The sequence below is a fragment of the Macaca fascicularis genome, chromosome 3 (genome assembly GCF_037993035.2).
Source record: "Macaca fascicularis isolate 582-1 chromosome 3, T2T-MFA8v1.1".
Classification (NCBI taxonomy): domain Eukaryota; kingdom Metazoa; phylum Chordata; class Mammalia; order Primates; family Cercopithecidae; genus Macaca; species Macaca fascicularis.
Window position 1 is genome coordinate 154,311,176 of NC_088377.1, and position 18,441 is coordinate 154,329,616.

General features: G+C 37.0%; 1 protein-coding gene across 2 annotated transcripts in view; it reads right to left on the reverse strand.

Moving 5' to 3' along the window:
* Positions 1 to 14,552: 14,552 nt before the first annotated feature.
* The window catches only part of SAMTOR (S-adenosylmethionine sensor upstream of mTORC1), a 119,028-nt gene continuing 115,139 nt past the window's right edge, over positions 14,553 to 18,441 (reverse strand). For both annotated transcript variants that reach the window (XM_015447956.3, XM_005550555.4), the window contains one exon: positions 14,553 to 17,750. In XM_015447956.3, the coding sequence (XP_015303442.1) occupies positions 17,121 to 17,750 (630 nt within the window). In that variant the 3' untranslated portion in view covers positions 14,553 to 17,120. The remainder of the gene's footprint in view (positions 17,751 to 18,441) is intronic.

The following is an 18,441-nucleotide window of genomic DNA, read 5'->3' on the forward strand; positions in this document are numbered from 1 at the left end:
TGTGCATGGGTAGGACATTGCTGACAGAGGTGTACTGTGTCTTTATGTCATAGTGGCAGGCCCCAATTCTTCACCATGGCCCAAAGGGAACGCTGTCCCCAGTGTCCTGTCTTTTTGGGTAGCCATTGGGCCGCGTATGTGGAGACTAACTTGAAGAGACAAATGCAGGCTAGCTTGTTCTCATGTTGATTTCCAGATGGTGTAGATGCTGTGTGGGCATCCACATGGAAGACTGTTACATGCATTCCCTGGATGTAACAGAGAATGTCCTTCCACATGCCAGCACCCCAAAGCAGGCAGCCTGCTACCATCCAATCCTGAGCTTCTCCTTGTGGTAGCCACATAGCAAGTCCCTTAAAGACAGCCCAGCTGTTGGTACACAAGACTATTGGGTCCGGCTCATAGAGGAGGATCATCTAGGTGGATCTCAGCTCAGCCCATTAGTTAATATGTCCCAGGCCTGTATCAAGCCAGATCCTATCAGTGGACAGCTGGATGGCTGCAACTGTCCACATGCAAGGATTGCCTCATAGCAAGCTTTCTGTGTACCAGATCTGGTCAAGAATTGGGCCCTGTCCCTCCTGTACAAAGGAGGGAATCTGTGGAGGTTCAGCGGCCTCTTTCAATTCAGTTGTCACATAGGTGACAGTACTGAGCACCAAATGGAGCTCTGTGCTCAAGGGGCTATTAATGAATATGCCCCTTTGTTGAGGTATGCATGCCTTTTGGCTACAATCTGTGTTTGGGCATTCCCAGGCTTTAACTTCTGGAAGGTACCCTTTAGTCAACCTGGTGTGGGTACTGGGTGCGTAATAGCACCAGGACCCACTTTGTAATGTCCTCCACTTACTGTAAAGTATACATAGCCCAGAGTTGTGGCACTCTAGCTAGCTGAAGCCCCCTTCCACAGTTGCGACCAGAATCCAAAAGGCACACATGTCCTTGCCTTCACCACAGGCCCCACCCAAACCCCTCAGGGTAACTGGCTATGTTCAGTTCACAAGGCTGCCCTTGCACTACAAGTCCTAGGCTTGTATTTGTTTCACTGCAACTTTAGCTTGTTCAAAGGCCTCATCCTCCTTTGTGGACCGGTCCCGGTGGGCACCCATCTTGACTAGCAGTATAGGGGCCTAAGGAGTTGGGCCAAATGAGGAATAAAAGGATACCAACACTCTAGGAGGCCTAAGGAAATTTGCAAGTGCTTTGGTGTGGTAGGACATGGGTAGGCCTACACCTTGTCCATAAGAGCAGACTGAAAGACTTTCATCTTACCCAACCAGATGACAACCAGACTGGCAAACCTGGCCTTTGGTCTTTGTGTGCATTGACCGCCAATCCTTTGTTCGCCAAGTGAGAGGGTAAGGTGGGGGCTGTGCAGATTATCTGCCAGAAAAAGACCTAAAAGTTCATAGGAAACATGTATCCTCTCCAGGTTGGTATCCCTGGGCAAGACAGTCCATTATTTTTCTTCCCATGTGAATGCAAATTGGTCATGACTCTCTGGGGGCAATGGGGGATGCTGAAGGCATTGGCTGGCAATAACCAAATGGCATATGCCCATGGCTTCTCCTACCCTTGTCCCAAGAGAGGTAATATTGAGAACAGCCACATACACTGGGGTGGGGGGGACCACCTTACTTAATTCCTAGTAATCTACTGCTATTCTTTGTGTTCCATCAGGCTTCTGCATGGGCCATTCAGGGCTGTTGTATGGGCTGTGCACTGACCTTATAATGCCTGCCCAGGTCAACTCCCTAATAGTCTCTGTGATTTCATCATGCCCCCACCCTTGTAGGTGGTATTGCTCAGCACCTCTACTCACCGCAGGGCTAGAAAGTGGACTGGTGTCCATTTCCCATTCCCTGATCACAGGGTTCACCACACAACTCTCCATCAGAATTCCCTGGCAGTTGTTTGCTGGGTCAGGCCTGATCAGCTATCTATTCCCAAGATGTATTCTGGGATGGGAACAAAGTGTAATTGGTCTATAAAATGTTGACCATTTAAATAAAAAATTTTCTAATTTATTAGTTGTAAAAGTGCCTCCTATTCATATTTTTAATTAATACACTTAGTTTTAATATCTCTTATCTGTTCTCCATGTACTCTCAAAAGTATCTTTTTCAATGCGTTCCACTGGTTTATTTTCTCTTTGCCTCACTCCTTATCTGTTCATTATTTATTTATTTATTTATTTTGAGGTGGAGTCTCGCTCTGTTGCTTAGGCTTAAGTGGCACAATCTCAGCTCACTGCAACCTCTGCCTCCCGGGTTTAAGCAATTCTGCCACAGCCTCCCGAGTAGCTGGGACTACAGGCGTGTACCACCATGTCTAATTTTGTATTTTTAGTAGAGATGGAGTTTCTCCATGTTGGCCAAGATGGTCTCGAACTCCTGACCTCATGATCCACCTGCCTTGGCCTCTCAAAGTGCTGGGATTACAGGTGTGAGGTTCTGCGCCTGGTCTGTTCATTGTTTATTATCTGAAGTGTATAAGGTAGTGATTAAGACCGGCAAAAGTTCTGGAGCTATTGACTGCCTGAGTTTGAATCCATCTGCGCCACTTACTAGCTCTGTTTCGCATGTGTAAAATAGAAATAGTAATAATATTTAATTCAGAGCATTGTTGTGAGAATTAAATGAGTTAATATATGTTAGGTATTTAGAACAGTAAATACCTTACAGTAAGGTTCTCAATTATCTTAGCCTGACAGTAAGTTCCCAGTTGTTAGCTATTTTAATTTTTATATAGGCTAATTGAGTCAGGCTTCTTTCAGTTTTCCTCTTCTTTCATTTTTCAGACTGGCACCTTAGTACCCAGCGTTCAGCAGGGAGGCCAGGAACCTTGTTAGGAAGCAGGGAGAGGGGAGAAGTCTACAAATACTCATAATGTAATATCCATTCTTTTATCTTTGTCACATCTAATTACAAAAACAAAGACAAAAGAATAACTTCTGACTTTTACATGTAAACAGATTTAGCCCTATATTGCTTCCCCCTTTCCTCCTACTTATCCAACTCTCACACATATCCTAAGATTTTAAGTTTTCCTTCAATTGTGTAATAATTTTTAAGTGTATTTGATTTTAGTGTTTACCACCTTTCCTTTATTACTATAAAGCAAATTATATCTGAAGTAGTGGTCCATAAGCTGTAAGGGAAATGTTTAAATAGACAGATTTTGAGATTTCAAACAAAATCTCCAGACCTGAATTCTTTGATGTCCTCATTCCCAGAAGGTTGTGATAAATGCCAGTTTTGAGAACCACTGTTCTAACCAATTGAGAAATGAAACAAAGTGAAAACTCAAGACTGGTGAGGGTAGTTGGGGAGAGTGGTGGTGTGATTGACCATCCTTTCTCTATTAGTTTGGAAGATCTATATTCTAGTTCTCATTCTACATCTCTGATTACTTTTTCTTCATTTTATTTGTTCCAGTTTTTAAAAAATGGATCCCACTTTCTCTTAAATAGGTCCCCCACCCCCCAGTCCTGGAGTCTATTTTGGTCCTGTCTTCCTTTGTTTGCTCTCTTAGTTAGATCTTGATATTAACTCTCACTTTTCTGCAGCTGATTCCCAAGCCTGTTATACCTCAAGCTCTCGGGAAACTGAGGTCACATTTTAAACTTGTCTAAATTCTGTATCTCTGAAAACAAACCCTTCCCCTCTCATCTTTCTCTTTCATTCATTATGTATTCTCTACTCATCACCCGGGCTCCACCTTCTTCTCTTTCTACTGCCTCTATAAAAATTCCTGCTCATTTCTTTTGGAATGCACTATAGTGTCCCCTCCACCTTCTGCCTCTTTAATGCATCCTGGTATCAGATTAACCTTCCTAAAATTTTGTTCTATTGTAGTGTAATGATTACACAATTAAAAAAACTTTTATTTTAGGTTCGGGGGTACATGTGAAGATTTGTTACATAGGTAAATTCATGCATGGGGGTTTGTTGTACAGATTATTTCATCACCCAGGAATTAAGCCCAATACCCAATAGTTGTCTTGCTCCTCTCCCTCCTCCCACCTTCCACCTTCAAGTAGACCCATGACTGTCGTTTCCATCTTTGCGCTGGTAAGTTCTCATCATTTAGCTTCCAATTGTGAGAACATGTCATATTCTGTAACACAGGTTTTCTGTTCCTGTGTTGTTTGCTAAGGATAATAGCCTGCAGCTCCATCCATATTCCCACAAAAGACATTATCTCATTCTTTTTTATGGCAACATCTGTCACACAATTCTTAAGCTCAAAATCTTTCAGTGATTGTTCACTGTTTTATACAGAGTTCAGATTCTTCAGCTTGATAGCAAAGAACTTCCAAAAATATCTCATGTACTACTATTATATTTCTTATTCCTAATATTTCTCTTTACTGCCCTAAACTCTATCAAATGGAAATGCTCACTAATTAAGGGCCCTCATTTCCCCTCTCTGTGTTCTCATCCATTTCTCTGCGTAGAATATGTTTTCTGCTTTACTTGTCCTATAACCTTAGCTTTTCCTTCAAAGCTCATTTCAAATGCCACTTGCTCTAGGAAGTTTTCCCTGAGTGCCACAGGTGCAAATGGTGTCTTCCTTTGAATTCTCATAGATTTTATCTGTCAAGTGACTAAAGACACTTCACATTTTTTTCACTTATTTTCCTGTTGTTATTTTAATTTAAAAATGTACAGATTACATTAATTCATGCAATTCAAACAAGTAAAACTATGCAGAGGAAAGAGTGGGAGTTCAGCGCTTTGCCAAAGCCATTCCCATACCTACAGGAACACAGTGTTACCATTTAGTATACTATATCCTTCTAAATCAGTAGTTCTCAGAATGTTCCTGGTAAAGCCCTTGCTTCAAACCACCTGGGGAGCTAGTTAAAAATGGAGGTGCCTGTGCATCAACCCAGACCTTCCGAATTGGAATCTCTTGGAAGTAGGAACTAGGAAGCTGCACTTTGGTCATTCTTAATCATACTAAATTTTGAGAATCATCACTTTTATCTATGCATTAAATAAGAGTTTTACAGAGTTTTACAAATGTATAATTTCGTTTTTTGTTTGGTTGTAGTTATGTTCCTTCAGTAATGTTATTGACTTTCTTTTCATTTTTAGCAACATATCTCAGAGATATTCACAAAACAAATGCAGAGACCCACTGTGTGTGTGTGCTTTTAAAAAAATTTTTAAACTGTGTAGAATAAATTTACCAAGATTTATATGACTATTTTTCTGTTGATGGACATTTAGGCTTGCCAGTTTTTAATTATTAAGAACAGTGCTTCAGTGAATGTGTAAAATTTACACACATGGTGATATGTTTATGGAGTAGAAGTTGCTGGGTTAAGTGCTTATTCAAAATGGTTATGCTGCTAAATTGTTCTCCAAAAAGGCTTTTTGGGTTCATACCAAATTTCTACCAATTGTGAAGGATAATATTCACATCCCCACAACTGTAGTCAGTAGTACATCTTATTTTTCAGTTTGTCAGGCTGGTGGATGAAAATAATATTTCCTTGTTGTTTTAATTTGCTCATTTTTTCATGACTGGTGAGGTTGAGCTCCTGATTTTCTTTTTTGCCGTTTGTATTTCCTTTTATATGAACTGTCAGTTCCCATTTTTGTTCATGGTTATTATTTATTGAATTGTCTACCATCAATACTATTGAACTGTCCATTATTTTTCTACTGATTTGAAATGTCATGTTTGTCATACTAACTTCCTATATGTACATTGAACAGTTTCTGATCTTTTTATTCTCTTCTTTTAATGTATTTGCATTTATCTTCTATCATTTATATTATGGTAGCTTTGTAGTCTGCTTTTTTTCTTTTTTAACTTTAGAGACAGAGTCTCACTCTGTTGCCCACACTGGAGTGCAGCAGCGTGATTATGGCTCACTGCATCTCTGACCTCACAGGCTCCAGTAATCCTCCTGCCTCAGTCACCCAAATAGCTGGAACCACAGGTGCATGCCATCATGCCCAGCTAATTATTTATTTTTGGTAGATATGGCATCTTTCTATGTCGTCCAGGATGGTCTCAAACTCCGAGTCTCGAGGGGCCCTCCCACCTTGGCCTCCCAATGTGCTGGGATTACAGGTATGAACCACTGCACCTGGCCTTTAGTCTGCTTTTATATCATCATTTTTATTCTTTTTCAAAAAATTTATTTGTTGTCCCTGTCCATTTTTTCTTTCATATGAAATTTTAATTAGCTTATAAAATCCATACAAAATTGTATTTGAATTTTGATTGAGACTGCAATGAGTTCTAGGTTAATTTGGGGGAAGATCTGACATTTTCCAAATTTGATATCTCCCCAAAGCACAGACATATTTTTGATGTTTAGTCTTCTCATCAGGAAGCTGGCAGTCTCTGCAGTCTTCTGTTCTTTAGTAAAGTTGTAGTATTTTCTTTAAATAGGTCTCAAAACTTTTTTAATATTTTGCTTATTGATAAGTATTTTTATAGTTGTTTTGTTTTTGCAACCTCGAATAGGATTTTTCCATTGTATTTGCTAATTGGGTTTTGCTGATTTTTAGGAAATCTACTGTATTGAAGTTTCTTGCAGTTCTAGTAGTTTTTCAGCCATTTCATTTACACTTTTTAGTCAATGGTACCATCTATAGATAATGAGTCTTGTCTCTTCCTTTCCAGTGATTGTACTTCATTTATTTATCTTATCTTACTGAATTAGGTAAGTCTATTGGCTCAATATTGAACAGTCATGGTGAGATTGGGCACCATGATTCTTCTTTCTGTCTTTAAAGAAAGGCTACTAGTGTTTGTTAATCAAATATGAGGTTTTCTATAGGTTTGTGGTAGATGCCTTTTGAGATGTTAAGGAAGATTTCTTCTATTAATCTGAGTTAAAGTTTATTATATGAAAGTGTTAAATAAATGCTTTTTCCAGAATCCAGATGATCATTTGAGTTTTGTCTTTAACTTATATGTTAATTTGGTGGATATAATGACTTACATTATTTATTACTCGCCTGAATTCACTCTTGGAAGGAAAAGAATCCTCTTGGGTAGTAGTGAATTGTGTCATATTACTTTTATGTGATTTCTTCTTAGTATTTTATTTAGTTGTTTGGCATTAACAGTTATAAGTGGAATTAGCCTGTGAATAGGCAGACTAATGGCCTCACAAAGATGTCCTAATTCGTGACACCTGTGAATAAGCTACTTTACATAGCAAAAGGGGCGTTGCACATATGAGTTAAGTTAACAAATTTGTGCTAAAAAGATTATTCTAGATTATCTACATTGGCCCAATCGAATTGCACAAGTCCTTAAAAAGGGAAAACCTTTTCCAGCTGCAACTAGAGAAAGAGACGCAGCAACAGAGGAGAGTTCACAGAGATGTGATGTGAGGACTTGTGCTGACTTGACTGGATTTGAAGACAGAGGAAGTGTACTATGAGCCTTAAAATGGAGGCAGCCTCTACTAGAAAAGACAAGGAAATAGATTCTCCCCTAGAGCATCTAGAAAAGAATGCAGCTTTGTTGATGCCTTGATTTTAGCTCATTGAGACCCATTTTGGACTTCTGACCTACAGAACTGTAAGATAATAGATTTGTGTTGTGTTAAGCCGGGAAAGGTTGTTAGAGTGGCAAAAGAAAATTAACATAGCCTATGGTTTCATCTGTGTGCTTTCCAAGTTTAGAAACAAAACTGTAGCTGAAAAGTTTTCTTTTTCAATGCTTTAAAACAGACTTCAAAAAAATCATTCAAGTTTGAAAAAATTAAGCTGTCAAACCTGGCTCTTGTGCCTTTTTAAAAGAGAAAATATTTGATTCTTCAATTTCTTTTGTGACATCTTTTTCTAACCATGTGTTATAATTCTCAAGTATATATTTTGTCTTCCCTACTAGACTGGAAGCTTGTTGAAGGCATAATGTGTCTGATTAATCTCGGTATCTGACTCAGTACCTAAAATAATCCCTTACAGTAATGCAAACATTTATATAGATACCTTATTCAACTTTGCATCCTCACAGCACTATATACAGTGTCTAATGTTTATGAAACTAATTTCAAAAATATATAGTAATTTAGACAGCTTAATTGATTAGGTAACTCAGATAATATGCTGAGTGAACATGAGCTTTGAAGTGAGGCCTGAGTTAAATCCTGGATGAACTACTTTCCTAACTCTGTAAATTTAGACAGTTGACTAACATCTCAAAGATTCGCTTTCCTCACTAGTAAAATTGTAATAATAGTACTTACTTTATAGTGAGGCAATGTTTGTAGAGTGCTTAGCACAATACTGGATACATAATAGTTGCTTTATGTTAGTTATCAAGATAATTAAAGAACGTTATTTAGAACCAAATGGTATTTTATAAAAATGTTGCTTTTTCTGTTGCTCCTGTTGTAATTTTTTAGGCTGTTGTCATGTCAAAAGGGGATACTAGGCCTCCAATCTGTTCTTGCATATACAGTAATGCTATCAATAACTTGAGTTGGTGCCTCCAACAAGTATTCTCCTTGGATGAGGTTACACCTGAGTAATTTAGAATATAATAGAAGCAACATTAGGTGCGCTTTTATACAGCTCATGAAGTCAGTGCTTTAGAAACTGAATTAAAATGTTTCAAGGGTTTTCTCCCTCTTTAATGCTGTGATGTTGCTAATCCCATCCTACTCTTAAAGCTGGTGATCCTCCTAGTTCATATTAACTGCCATTGGTATAGTTTGGATAATTGTCCTCACCAAAATCTCGTGTTGAAATGTAATCCGCAGTGTTAGAGGTGGGGCCTGGTGGGAGGTGTTTGGGTTATGGGAGTGGATTCCTCATGGCTTGGTGCTGTCTTCTGGGTAGCGAGTTCATTCTCACGAGATCTGGTTGTTTAAAGTGCGTGGCACCTCCCCTACTCTCCCTTCCTCCTGCCTTCAGCATGTGAAGTGCCTGCTCCTGCTTTGCCTTCTGCCACAAGTAAAAGCTTCCTGAGGCCTCTCAAGAAGCAGACGCCAGCACTATGCTTCCTGTACAGCCTGCAGAAGCATGAGCCAATTAAAGCTCTTTCTTATAAATTACCCAGTCTTGAGTATAGCAATGCAAGAGTGGCGTAACACAGCCAAGCTTGATATTTATGGAACCCTCTCTCAGGCTTAATAGTTGATTCAAACACAATGAATAAGTGGTCCCCTGTCTTTGTGAATTCATAGATAAAAAGACAAGACAATCTTGTATTGTGACTTGTTTTGTAGTTTCCATTGAAATCTTGTAGGGTAGGTTGTAGTGAAGTGCGTATCTTACATCATTTTCTGGGAATTCATAGGGAAGAAAAATTGAAGATAAGAAAACACTGATTATCTTGCTCTGTATGATTCTAAGGAGTTGATATCAGACTTCGAATTGGGTGTTCATGGTGGAGATGAAATAGTGAATGTGTGCGGAGCAGGCAAGACTGAATGAAGAGAAGGAATGGGGCTATTAAAGGCACTTTGCCAAAAGAAATAATAGTCACTATATGTCGTATCCCTACTATGTGACAAGATGATGTTATCTGCTTTACAGATATCATTTTTAAACCTATCAATAACCTTGCAAAGTGAATTTTGTGGATTAACAAGCAGGTTCTGAGAAGAACTTTGCCCCAATAAGTTTTCATAGGGTTAGTGATGGAAATCTTTCTGGATACAAAAGCCAGTGGAAAGTAGTACAAATCATGTATCCCTTATACGAATAAAGAAACTTCTGGAGTACCACTACTCTTGTGGGGTTGAAGAGATCATTTAGGTAAATATTCCTTTTAAAGATGTAAAAGTTAATGATGGTTTACAAACTTAAATTCTTTTACTAGCAAGGAGAGGGAGCTGGCCATTGAAGAGAGAGTACTGACGGACATGGCAAGAAAGTAGCATTTTAGGTTTAGATATAATTCATTTTAATGAATGTGTGGGAATACACAGAAGAGAAATTATATGGCTCCAGGTTACTTAGGATTGATCTAAGCCTCAGTTTATACAAACCAATTTAGACTTTCCTGAAGTATAAATTGAGCTATATCTTAATTATGAGAACACATTAATTAATATAAACAGGACCAGACCACCCCAAAAGATTCATAAACTAAGCATCAGCAGTGGCCCTGTATCATCACAGTTGCATTTTGGAAGGTGAAATTAACCACTTGGAAATTTGTATTCAATCACCTTCTTTATGCAAGGTACTTATTTAGGCTGAAGATACAGGATAGAAAGGGGCTTTGCCCATATATACAGATGAACATGGACAAAGATAAACTTCAGATAATTAGAGCTATGCAGAGACTTTATGGTATTGTGAAGAGACTATTTTCAATTATGTGAACTAGGACGGTGTCCCAGAGGATGTGGCATTTAAGCAGAGATTTCAATAACAAAAACAAACTAGCCATGGAAATAAAATATAGGAGGAAGAAATTCTAGGCAGAGGGACTAGCTAGTGCAAAGGTGGGCACATGATGTGTGTGTGTGTGTGTGTTTCCCCCACAGAAGGTCAAGGAGAGAATGGTGGGAAGTTGGAAAGGTAGGGAGGGGCCGCATCATTTACATTTGGCCCCTTTATGATAAGGGGTATCCATATTAAAGTAAATTGCCTCTAGATGGGTTATGAACAGTTGTCATAGAAGTGAACAGGTTTCATTTATATGTACCACCAGATGCTGCAGTGCAAGAATGTTTTCCGTAATGTTTGTTTTTATTTTTTGCCTCGTATTAATGCTAGTGTATTTAAGTTCCCATTGTCAGCCCTTACAGTACCTAATCCAGCGCCATGGCACAGAAATTCTCAATTAGTGAATCAATATTGATTGAATGGTGTAGACTAGTTAACTATGTTATTGCCACAAATGACCCCTAACTTGAGCTAGTTATTCCCACAAATAGTCCTCGTAGTTATAAAAAGGGAACCACAAGGCCTACTAGATCAGTGAAAATTCATTATTACTCAAGACAACTCCAAGTACATAATGTCTTAGGTAATACTCTATATAAAGTGATTTGTCACAGACCTGTGCTTGCTTTCTTTTGAATTTCATGCTTCACATTCTGTGGGACTGTGTATTACATAAGTATCTCACAGAAGTATTACTATTAACCTACATTTACTTACAATACTGTCTTCTACAGCGTGATGTTAAAATGTTGCTTCTTTACATTTGATCAATTTTAGGGAGGAAAATGTTGGTCGTTTTTTTTTTTTTTCTCAGACAAGCTCTTAAGTCTGTTGCCCAGGCTGGAGTGCATTGGCCTAATCTTGGCTCACTGCAACCTCTGCCTCCCAGGCTCAGGTGATCTTTGTGCCTCAGTCTTCCGAGTAGTGAGGACAACAAGTGTGCGCCACTGCGCGTGGCTGATTTTTTAAATTTTTGTGTGCAGATGAGGTCTCACTATATTGCCAGGCCGGTCTTGAACTCTTGGGCTCAAGCGATCTACCTACCTTGGCCTCTCAAAGTGCTGGGATTACAGGTGTGAGCTACTACACCCAGCCTGTTCATTATAAATAATTTGTTGGAACTTTCTCAGTTATAGAATTGATATTAGCAGTTCAGTTTAGTGTAACCCTAAGACTAAAGGGATGATTTGTGACATCCTGACTCCCATTCTGTATCTCTTCATTCCAATTGGCACCATTCCCTAGGCCCACAGGGTCTTCCCCTCTGCCCTCCCCTTCCCCCACCTGCCCTCACCTTTTCTGGTTACAAGCTTCAGACCATTCCCCTTTCCTATCAAAATATGTCTTCTTACTTTCAAATTCCCAGGTCCCTGTTCTACTTCCATCACACTGTACTCCAGTACTTTAATCTGTGGTAATGATTCAGAGGGGCCAGAGAATATAAAGCTCGTTATACAGTTAGTTAAGCTGTTAGGCCCTCTTTCTGTCTTAAGCATCTTTCTTCTTGCAGACAGTCTCAAAGATTTTTCCTTTTTCCAGTAATCACCCATTTATTTCCAAGGAATGTTTCATCCATGCCTAGCTTTAGGAAACATGTTATTTCTTGGATTTCTATTAGAAGTATCTGTGGCAATTTGGACACCATTTTTTTCCTGACTTCATTATTCTTTCATGTTTTAGCCTGTCAATGCAAAAACTCTTTTATCCAGAGACGCATTATAGAACAGGAGTTTAAGGGAGAAGGAAATTAATACTGGCCATGGTCATTGTTCGTATTCTTTCTCCTTGTAGAAGACAACGGGCATAGCTAGAGTGGATTAGCTAACTGCAAAAAGGATTTGTAGGTCTAGGGATGAATGTAAATGTAAACAACTTAAATATGGATTCTATTATAGCTTCATATAGAGTATCTGTGACCACAAAACATATTCTTCTCAGTAGCTGATTTCCCACACCAGTTCAAAGAGCTACAGAAGAAATACTGTCATCAGGACACTACTGAATAATTTACTTGGATATATGCAGTAAAAGGATGCAAGTATATTTTCTTGCATTTTCTCCCTAAAGAGTTGCAAACAGGGCTGGATCTAGAAAATACTTTTTCATTTTTTGGGGGGTAATGCTCCTTACCATTTTTATGGTTTACATAGGCATTCCAATCCAACAATAGATTTGTTTTACAGCTTTCAAATTATTAATGACAAATTCAAGAAACAATTCTGCAGTCAAAGACTATGCTCTAATTTTTTGTAGTTTTCCTTTAACTTAAAAAACATAGAAGTACCATCTTTGATACTACTGATGGGCCCAAACTTAAAAGATTTATCATGCAAAATAGTTTTAGCTATCATTTTTGATTACTAAAAACAAGCACTGACGGTAAATATTTTATACTATCACAAAAAGCAGACTAGCTTTCTCATAACTCAGCAAAGGTGTTATGGTTGAAAATAAAATTCAAAATAAATTGAACTGCTTAACTTATATTTACTAGAAGTTTATACTCAATAGTGCCATATGTAACAAGATCCTCATAAAAAAAAAGATGCATACTAATTTAAAAACTACTGAGATGGTTATTTTCTTTTGAGATCGAGCCTCACTGTCACCCAGGCTGGAGTGCAGTGGCGTGATCTCAGCTCACTGCAACCTCTGCCTTCGAGGTTCAAGTGATTCTTGTGCCTCAGCCTCCTGAGTAGCTGGGATTACAGTCACGCCATGCCTGGCTAAGTTTTATATTTTTAGTAGACATGGAGTTTCATCATGTTGGCTAGGCTGGTCTTGAACTCTTGACGTCAAGCAATCCACCCACCTCGGCCTCCCAAACTGCTGGGATTACAGGCGTGAGCCACCGCACCTGGCCAGAAAACTACTGAGATTCTGAAACAAATTTAGAAAAAAGCATACAAACCAAAGTTTAAGGTAAATTTAAAAGGTTTTCCCATTGTTGAAATTTGCATTTCTCTCATCAGAGAAAAACGTTTAGAAAAACCAGCATCTCTCTCCTTTTATGCACTTAGAGATCTTTAAAATTGTTAGCTATTGTAGCCTGCTTGTTCGTTGGGTTTTGTAGTGTGTGTGTGTGTGTGTGTGTGTGTGTATATATATAGGCCACCACTAATATACTTGGGGAGCTTTGCATTCACAGTAGCTCATGGATATGACTTTAACATGAACTATCATACTATCATGGTTATTGCAATTCAGTTTTTTTTTGAAGAATAGTTATAATACAAACATTCCTTGTAGTAAATGTTTGTATTACAGGTTTTGTTTTGTTTTTTTTGTAACAAAGAATGTTTTCTACCTTTGTTACCATCTAACAAGCAATTCACAAAACCAAGAAGGAACCAAATCTTTGATTTACATTTCTGCTGACCTAGTGTGTGGACTCTGGCAGAGGAATAGCATTGCTGCATGGTGCTCAGAAAGTGTGGGAAAATGGAACAAAAAGCTTGAATCCATTTTTTTTTTCTGCTTTTACATCAGAATTTATATTTAGGTTATACTTTTCTAGAGGTATGAACAATACATCTCTTATCCACAATATGTAATTTGCTAGTTTTGTGTTTAAAGCTTTTCTTATTTCCTGTTCTACGTCTGTGAATTAAGGATTTTAAGCAGGGGCAAAACTATAGGATCAGCAGGTAATCATTCTTGTATACAGATACTAAGTACACGTAGCATGCTTGTCTTCACTCTTAGGTCATAAGTTCCACGAGAGCAGGGGACAATGATCACTCCAATCCTTGCTGCTTTCCCAGCAATACAGCACATGGCAGAATTCAAACATTTGTTTAATAAACAACAACAACAAAAAACCTTTCATATTACGAGAAAGACATCTGCTGCCCTGAAAGAACTGATAAATTATTATGTAGTTTACTTTCAAAAAAAAGAATATGATATGGTTGACACATAATGAAGTAGAATTTATGCTGTTGCCCTGCTTCTGTCATAAACATGACAAAACATGACAATGGGAAGTCACTTGAGTTCTCTGGATCTCAGTAAATAAATTTATGACATTAAGGGATTTAACAAAAATGAAACCCAGTTGGAAAATTGTACAAGTCACTCAAGTTCTAAATTGCTTCCCAATGCCAAAATCACTTAGTGAGATACATCAAAGACCACAGAACTTTCGGTTTACAAGTAACAGACAAAGAATACTAGAAAATTTAAAATTTTTAATAAATGTGCTTTGTTCACAAAATGTGAAAAAATACAACAAACACACACGTACATTTTCAGGTATGCTACCTCCCACCACTTGGCAACTATGGTAAAACCATATGATCTAGTCATGATCCTGAAGAATCCAACCAAATGATTACCATTTGTTTTTGAAACAACCAAATTATTTTGGAGAACCTGCTGTGAATGTGACAGGAGGCCTTATAACTTCTTTACATCCAAAATGAAATAATTCTTAGGAGTACCCATACAGTATTAGAAGGCCCTATTAACTTCCACTTGTTATTACATACATGATCTGGCATCAAGCTGCAATGACTGCTTATACTTCAATACTTATACACTGAATTGGCTTTGGTGGAATGTATATCAGTTTAAATCTGTGCCAACCTAATTTGAATAAGCTGAATTTACAGTAACAAATGATATAAATTCAAACAAATTTATACTAAGTGGTAGTAGGTTTTATAAAGAGACTTCCTCAGAGTACTACGTAAAATACATCATGCACACTTTGGAGCATAAGCAGAATCAACATCTGTAAACAATCAGAATTTATAGCACCAACATTTTAGCTATAACACAAAGGCTGACTCCAGGGTCATACTACACCAGCCTTTCAAAAGTGCTGTTTTCATTTACTTTCAAAGCATTTTCATTTGGTGTATTGTTTTCTTTTCTCTTAAGATATTTACCCAAGTCAAAAAGCAAACAGTATGGTAAAAGTTACTACCAAAATTGTTCAAAATAGTTCTGTATTATCAACACAGTGCTTTTTTCCCCCCTTCTCTTGGGGAAGCTACAAGGCATAATCCTGTAGTGCTTAACTGGAAACAACAGTCAATCCTAAATATTAAGCAATCTTATGCTATTGAAAGTAAATGAAAAATTTTGAGTTACTTGTGGCATATTTGAGCAACCAATATTTATTGCATTTAATCAACTGACTTTAAAAAATCACAATCTTGTTACTTTCATTAATTTAGCAATGTGAAATTTAATTTGAAATACTGGGTACATACACTCAACCATTTATATCATAAAGGATAAGTTTTATATTTCTAAATAAAGTTTGACATTCAAAGGTACTACGGCAATTCACAATAAGCACAAAAACATCAGCTTTACCAGAGTAAAGAAGTGCAGTTTATGAAATTTAGGATCAACTATTGAAAATGCAAGTTTCCTTTAAAAACATACAAACATACGCACAACATTAACCATGAAATCTGAAACTGTGATATTTCAGTGCAAAAACCTCAGTATGAGGTAATTTTAATGTAATAACCACTTGAAAAAAAAAATCCACACAGTGGCACTCTTAAAAATGATAGTTTCCGTGACAATTGCTGGCTGACAAGACAATGTGGACTAAATGTTCTTAACTGTTTAAACTAATCTTGTCTTGTTTGGACATATATTTTTCCCTAATCATTTGCTTCTGATTCAGAAACACAGAAAGGCATTTATTAATGTGGAAAGGGAAAATTCCCACAGCCAACTAATTGATATAGTCAAAGAAAATTTTCTGATAGAGTTTAGATAGAAATTAAGATACCAAAAGGTCAAAACCATTTTATGAGATCACCAACAGAGGATTAATTTTAAGTTTTTCCATATAATTTGAAACTTGTAGTGCGGCACCTCCTTCACAGAAAGGTGAGGACCCTATCAAAGTTGGTTTCAACAGAACATAAACTCTTCCAAGTGCAAACCCTTTCAAAAAGGTGTTTTAGGTCATTATTGAGTATTACATTGTTCCTTGCTTAAATAAAACATTTTGTAAATGAAACCTAAGTTTAAGAAAAGTAAAAGTGAACTCTCAGGTAAATATACTTCACACCAAGGCCCAAATCAACAGTTACGAAAATACTACTTTGGCAATGGTGTTTAATGGATAGGGCTAATGAAATTAGAATACATACTTTGGGGGAAATCTCTCCCCCAATGTCTGATGCTGTCAAATGAGCTTTTAATAGAAGGAAAAAAGAAAAAGAATTATCACCAATTACAAAAAGTTCAGGAAATATAAAGGAAGATAAAATGACTTTCTGTAACATCACAATTTTAGTTAGAAAAAAGAAAAAGATAAGTGCATCACAAAACAACTAACCGATCTATTTTTCTGTATCACATTTAACTTGTGAGTCATCAAAGTGCAATCTACAGCTTTCTACATCTTAAAGTTTCCCATTCAATGGTTTATAGTCAACACTGAAAAGTTGAAAAGGAAAACATATAGCAAATTATGCTTGTTTTCACAATAGCACTAAAGAGAAAAAGGTACCTTTCTATGATAGTGCTAAATGCTAAAGTAACAGAAGTTTCTGCTATGACATGAGTCACTCTGCATGAAACTTTAAGCTTTCTATATAAGAATAAATTTTAAAATTGAGAAGTAGAAAAAAATAGCAAACTCTGTAAACCTCTGCATTTCTTTTATGCAAACCAGGTTTTCAGTACTGAGTTCATGTTAGTATTTCCAATTGGTGTAAGCAATTAGTTTAGGAGCCTGGACTGAAAGGGCCTTTTGCTTCTATATTAACTTAAAAGTAATATGGGGTCCTCTAGCTCATAGAAAGGAATAGAGCTGGCTTGACTTTCTCCAGAATCTGAGTCATATGGAGCATCAGGGAGTTCTGTGAAACCATATGCTAGTTGTTCATCTTCTATATCTGATCGAACATAGCAGGAAGGATTAGAATATTCCTCATCTTCTATACTGTTGAAATCTTGAGGAATATATAACATTCCTGGGTAGTTCCTACTAACCAAGTCACTTGTGGTTTTTAGAGAGATTTTCCTAAATGCCATCAGATGCATATGTGAAAATTTTGAGTACTTGAAGCGTTTAAAGCCCAGAGACTCTATAGCAATCTTCCAGCTTTTCATCATCATAGCATGACGGTTCTGATGGGAGGAATCAGGTGTGATGATAAGTAATAAACCATTTAACACTAACAGTTCATGGGCTTTCTTGCAGCAAATCCATCGCTGGTAAGGAGATGGAAAATAAGAAAGGAGGAGAGAGAAAACAACCACATGGAAAAGTTCTCCAGGAAGAGAATCAATAGGGTTTTTCAGCTGCTTCAAAAAAGCATCTATAGCATCCTGTGCAAGCTGGAGTGGTTGCTGAAGCTGTAAGTTCAGGAAATCACATTTATAGACACTCTGCAGAAACAGAAAACAAGGCATATTAAGAACTTCAAGATTATTTCCACTTTAATACATAGACTTTTCAGCAAACCATTTCACATATCATAGTAATAATTCCAGCATTGATTATACATTTTTCCTTTTAAATTTTAAATTTGAACAGATTTATTCAACCACAACTTTTACAAAAATCTCAAAGTAGTTAAGTCCAAAGACTTGCTAATCATCATTTAAATATATATTTTTGCCTAACAATTTAAAATGGGAAATAATTTAAGTGTGTATTTTGGGTTAGGACTTACATGAATTTTAATTTGGGTAGGAGTTTACAGGAATGACATTTCTATTTACATTCAGTTTAACATTTACAGTTACCAAAAACAAGCTAATATAAAAACTCTAAACAAGAAATACCATGAAATAAAGATGAATCAAATAAATTAAAGAGGATAATGAAAGAGGCATTATAAAATTTGTACAAGCAGAATGATTCCAAAACTTAAGTTATTTGAAATCATTAACTTTAAGCATTTAAAAAGTAACCCTCAACATTACTTTTATTTTATTAAAAAGCTAATCCCTGGTTTGGAACAAATTAAATTTAGTTAGACAAATGGCCATGGGAAACAATACAACTAAAGGAATAAACAACATTATATAATTTGCTAAATCTTAAAACTATGGAAATGGACCAGAAGAAAGCAAT